The 5,628-nt window shown below is 31.3% G+C and overlaps 1 protein-coding gene and 1 non-coding gene across 2 annotated transcripts; one reads left to right on the top strand and one right to left on the bottom strand.

Moving 5' to 3' along the window:
- Positions 1–1,504: 1,504 nt before the first annotated feature.
- LOC143606939 (vascular-related unknown protein 1-like) lies at positions 1,505–2,241 on the bottom strand. Its single transcript, XM_077082553.1, has 3 exons — positions 1,906–2,241; positions 1,731–1,796; positions 1,505–1,630 (listed from the first exon to the last, which is right to left on the bottom strand). The coding sequence occupies exons 1-3, from the start codon at positions 2,227–2,229 to the stop codon at positions 1,505–1,507; spliced, it is 516 nt and encodes a 171-aa protein (XP_076938668.1). The 5' UTR covers positions 2,230–2,241.
- Positions 2,242–3,632: 1,391 nt separating this feature from the next.
- On the top strand, positions 3,633–3,706 carry TRNAW-CCA (transfer RNA tryptophan (anticodon CCA)). The gene has a single exon. It is a non-coding gene; the product is annotated as a tRNA-Trp (tRNA).
- Positions 3,707–5,628: the final 1,922 nt, after the last annotated feature.

Genomic DNA, 5,628 nt, shown 5'->3' with positions numbered 1-5,628 from the left:
ACCAGCAGGGCACGTGCGTAGGCTACTGTTGGTTGAACAGGAACACTGTTGCAGCCGGCCACACCTCCTTGGAAACCTACCTTCGGCTATAAATACCACAAATGGTATGATCATCTCATCTTATCATATCTTATCTTGTATCATCATATATACCTGATATCTGCTCTAGCAATCTCTTAATATACATTTATATTTAAAGAGCAATCTAGTCTGATTCTCACGCCGGAGGGTGGTCACAAGGAGGAACCCCCCCTTCTCAGTGACAAGCTCACGGTGTCTGTTTTGCAGGTTATCAGAAGAACCATCTTCTCAGGGTCTCACCCCTCGTGGGAAACATCTATCTAACCCCCAGGTTACCAGTAATCTGCTCGGGGTCCGGTTAGTGTTTCTTCAATACTCAAGAACTGCTTACATATAAAGAATGAACTATAAAATCTGTAAAAAACAAAAGGACAAAGAAAAAAACAACAAATCAGAAAATCAACTAGTAGACCCGGATTCAAGACTTGACCCACTTGGTTTCCTTCACTCTTAAACAACCAACAGTAGTTTTCAAATGATCACATGCAACTTGAATTCTTCACTTGAACCGTTTTGTCCCACTTTCCCTCATTATAAAAAATGAGATACAGAAAAAACAATTTATAACTGATTTTTCACTAAAAAAGTTAGTTGCTCTTTTCAGTTTGTTGGTATCCTTTATCTTGCTTATAAAAGATCGACGTAATGCCGATATGCCGGTACATGCATGCACCGACGTAAATCCATTGGTTATATTCAGTCGGACTCAAGATGTTGGTAATCTAATTTCCAACAAATTACCTATGGATATTAGCGGTTGATAAATTTATTATTTTAATAAATAAAATTTTATTTCTTACTAACGAATTTACGTTTGCCTGGTCCATTTTTTCTCAATTTCATACCATCATAATAAAAATTTACTGATGGCATTGTAAGCTCAAAATGACAGTGAATTTATGGATCCCATATTTTATAGTTAAGTTAAAGTTGCAAAGTGTTTTTATTTTGCAAGAAAGTTTGCTAGGGGTATCCCTTTTTCTTGTATTAAAAGCTAATTATTAAAGCATGCACTTCAATTCTTGAACTTGGTCAAAAGGTATAACTATCTGTCCTTTGAAATGACACTTTGAAAATTGTAAACAAGAACGTGAAATAAGAAGAATAAAGTGACCATATTTACACAAGATATATAATTAAGACATAGAGGCTAATTCTTGCCTCTTTAATATACAGGACAGTAATTAAAAATTAAAAATTTACAAGATCAGAAGGATGAGTGATTTGGCAGTCTACTGGGCTTTACAATATATGCATTGTCTCAAGTTCAACTATTTCATTCTTCTGGACATGCATTATTATTATTATTATTTGCTTTACAATATATGCATTATTATTATTATTATTATTATTATTATTATTATTATTATTATTATTATTATTATTATTATCAATTCTATACAAAGTGATCATCAATCAGTTATTAGATATAGTTAACAAACATAGATACAGGAACCAAACATAACCCTCTCTTCCTTAAATCTGTGCCTCCATTGTTTTCTCCAAACATCATTGACCTGCTTTGATCATCGAACCTACCTCCTTTTTCCTGTGAGTAATAACCGGAAATTCGATTCAAGAAACAGTTTTGTTTTGTTTTGTTTTTTCACAGAAAAAGAAGAAGTAGCAGTTGGGAGCTAGAAATTTACCAAAGAATTTTCCATGATATCATCATCTCCTTTTATTTGATTAAATCCCATATGTTGACTCCCAACCTATATACAACCACAGAATTTTTAAGAAATGATTATTCAAAAGTAAATAAAAGAAATTAATATTGCACTAGAAGGGTGTGTAACGTAGTTCAATTTATCATGATCTCACCTTGGGGCTATTAACAGGAGAACTAGCAGTATCTTCCAAAGAGTCATCATAAAGAATCTCTTTTGTTCTCCTACTTGTCTTCTTGAAAAGATTCAGTTTCTTGGTGGCTGAACCCGTCTTCGAATTAGCCCACTCAATATGCGAAGCAGCATCAGATAGCTCTGGTTGATAATCTTGATCACGATGATGAGAAAATGAATGATCTTGTAGTTGCTGGGAAGCCATAAAATCATCAAAATAAGCAGTCCAGCCACTCTCCTCGGTTGTGGATGCCAAGGATTTATTCATGGATGCATATGAATATGATGAATGATTTGAGTCCATTGAGAGAGAGAGAGATTAGAGATTAGTTTTGGATATAAAGAAAACAATATCAATGATGGGTTGCATATATACAAGTGAAAAATAATTTAAAAAAATATATGCAAGTGAGTTGGGGAGTTTAAATGGAGTTGCAACAGAAGAATAATTTAAGAAAGAGAGACGTGCGAAGAAGGAAACAAATATGATAGGTGTAGAGGGTTGACCTTTGTATCTATTTCAGATGAAGCTTCATGTGTTAAATGGCGTCTATCAATTTTCATGCTTTTCTTCAATTTAACACAAATATGATGAACTAGTTTTTATCCCTCGTATTACGGGGATTGCTTTATATTATTTGTTTTAATATTTATTTATTTTTTGTATTTATATTTTTTTATTGTATGAAAGTTAATAATATACTTATGGTTTGATGATAAATTATTTGACAAATAAATGAGATGTTATAACTCGGTTTAAAAACTATATGGTTTTAATGAGACCCAAGACCCGTTTATTTCTTTTACTATAAAATTGGTTTTTTAATTATAAATAATATTATGAAAGTTAATAATATACTTATGGTTTGATAAGACCCAAGACCCGTTTATGTTTTTTACTATCAAATTGGTTTTTAATTTAAATAATATATATATATATATATATATATATATATATATATATATATATATATATCTATATATATCTTTTTTAAAATAAATAAGATATTAATTTTTAGTATATCCTATTTTATAGGATTTTTACATCAATAATTTGGTGAGAATAATTTTTTATTGATGGAGATGTTATAACCCGTTTAAGAAATATCTGGTTTTTGGTAAGACCCATACCCATGAATTCGGGTCAAATGCATGAGGAGCCACCATTTAGAAATCAAGCAAATCTGGTGACTCCAAAAAAGGGGGGGCGACCACATCGCGACACATAGGATATCATATAACTGATATGAATCATATATTCAGATATGTGACTGGAAATATGTAAATGTTATTAAAAACATTATCATGAAATTACATCTGGCTAGATAATACTTTATTTGTTATATTATATTATATACTAGTTTTTATCCCCCGTATGACGGGGCTTGTTTTATATTGATTGTTCTAATATTTATTTATTTTTTGAATTTATATTTTTTTTGTATGAAAGTTAATAATATACTTATGTTTTGATGATAAATTGTTTCACAAATAAATGATATGTTATAACTTGGTAGCGCCTTTGTTTTGGGTTAAATCACGGATCCAATCCTATCATCCCTACCTATTCTTCTCCTCTGGGCAGTCACGATGGATCCATTGAGATCGATTCAGACATACATCATTTTCTGAGACTTTATGCATGTTTAGTTTTGGGGCTACAAAAAGAATCCTTTTCTTTTTAGTCGTATCTACTGTGATAAGAAAGCGTTCTTAGTTCAGTTCGGTAGAACGTGGGTCTCCAAAACCTGATGTCGTAGGTTTAAATCCTACAGAGCGTGATTCTGTTCTTGTTAGGTCTAATTAGAATTCAATAACTTCACTCATTTGAACAGCAACCTGAAGTGAACCTTCTGCGGATAAAAAAAGGAGGAAGTCAATAAAAAAAGAGATGTTAATGATTCAAAGGTCCAACTGATCGCCGCGCTTGTTTTGTAAATATGCAGTGACGAATAATTCAGCCAAAAGTGATAGGAATTAGACCTAACACGATTCCAAAAAGAAAAACTTAAAGCATTTCGTTTTATTTGTAAGGGGAAAAAAGAAATATAGGGTTCCAAACCTAAATAAACATCCGAATCGCCCATGAATCTCAATGACCAAGAATTGGCAATTGACGAGGGAAGGAACTATTTAATACCTGGAATCTCACAGAAAGATTCATCATCTGTTACATTTACTCATCCCACGATTCCAAATCAACAGACCCCGTTACCGAGATAAGGCAACTCTTTTTGAAAGTCATAGTAAAAAGAACTGTGTCGTCTAACTTCTTTCACAAAGAAATGATGTAAGCGGAAGGGAAGGCGTGAATCCTCGATCCTAGCTAGTTTGATCTGTCGAAATAAGGTTCCCGGTATAGAACAGCATCAGAAGAGCGGCGAATAAAAGAACCGGAAAGAATGCGCGAAAGCAAGTCATTCTCACCTTAGATGAAACCTTTTTAAAGAAGTTAGACACTGAAGATGAAACCTTTTTACAGAAGTTTGTCATTTTTTTTGCTTTATGATTTTTTATTTTATTTATGATTTTTTCCCAGTATCGATAGAATGAGCACTGTGAATCTGCTTTAAAAAAAAGAATTGTAAAAAAAAAATCAGAGCAATCTATCTAGTGTAGAACAGATTTGTAGTATTGTGGACCACGATTTCTAGCGCTTTTATTTTTTTTATTGTATGAATGTTAATAATATACTTATGGTTTGATGATAAATTGTTTTACAAATATATGAGATGTTATAACCCGGTTTAAAAGCTATATGGTTTTGATGAGAACCAAAATCCGTTTATTTTTTATAATATAAAATTGGTATTTTTAATTATAAATAATATTTATAAAAGTTAATAATATACTTATGGTTTGATGAGACCAAATACCCGTTTTATTTTTTTACTATAAAATTGGTTTTTTAATTTAAATAATATATATATATATCTTTTGTAAAATAAATAAGATATTAATTTTTAGTATATCCTATTTTATAGGATTTTTACATCAATAATTTGGTGAGAATAATTTTTATTTCATGAGATGTTATAACCTGTTTAAGGAATATATGGGTTTGGTAAGACCCATACCCATGAATTCGGCTCAAATGCATGAGAATCCTCCATTTACAAATCAAGCAAATCTGGTGACTCCAAAAAAAGGGGGAGCGACCACATCGCGACACGTAGGATTTTTATGTCTTCGTTTATATATATTATAGATAGATAAATTGGGGGTGTGTTATTCATACACCCTTTATAGGGTGTATATAGGGTTTAAATGTGTATTAAAAGGGTGTGTGAATAACCAAAAAGGTGTATGAATAACCATGGCCATAAATTGATGAAAAAATGACTTTCATTTTCGTGGCAGGTGCAAATTTTTTGAAGTTGAAATAAAGGTATAAAATTGCCAATTTATAATCAACACCAAACAATACAAAAGGATAATCAACACAAACAAATTAACACTAAACAATTACTCCCTCCGTCCCATTATAAGTGTCCAAGTTTGATTTTTCAAGTATTTCTTGTTTAACTTTGACCGACAATATTTTTGTTTGTTTTATATAATACTTGATGTAAAATATATGAATGGATTGGGTTTTAAATGTATTTTACATTGATATAATTTTCATCAAGTATTATATGACACGAACAAAATATTTACGGTCAAAGTTGCAAAAGAAAGACTTGAAAAGTCAAACTAAGACACT

Source organism: Bidens hawaiensis, unplaced genomic scaffold, assembly GCF_021521415.1.
Source record: "Bidens hawaiensis isolate Kalapana, Puna unplaced genomic scaffold, B.hawaiensis_p1.1 tig00078464_1, whole genome shotgun sequence".
NCBI lineage: Eukaryota > Viridiplantae > Streptophyta > Magnoliopsida > Asterales > Asteraceae > Bidens > Bidens hawaiensis.
The sequence above is the reverse complement of the archived record's forward strand: the minus strand, read 5'-3'. Positions and strand labels throughout refer to the sequence as shown.

What these genes read in the sequence shown, in the direction of transcription:
- LOC143606939 (XM_077082553.1), bottom strand. Translation starts at nt 2,229, where the DNA reads ATGGACTCAAATCATTCATCATATTCATATGCATCCATGAATAAATCC. An exon ending in CTCCTGTTAATAGCCCCAAG is followed by an intron (nt 1,797 to 1,905) that starts GTGAGATCATGA and finishes GGTTGTATATAG; the next exon opens with GTTGGGAGTCAACATATGGG. An exon ending in ATATCATGGAAAATTCTTTG is followed by an intron (nt 1,631 to 1,730) that starts GTAAATTTCTAG and finishes TATTACTCACAG; the next exon opens with GAAAAAGGAGGTAGGTTCGA.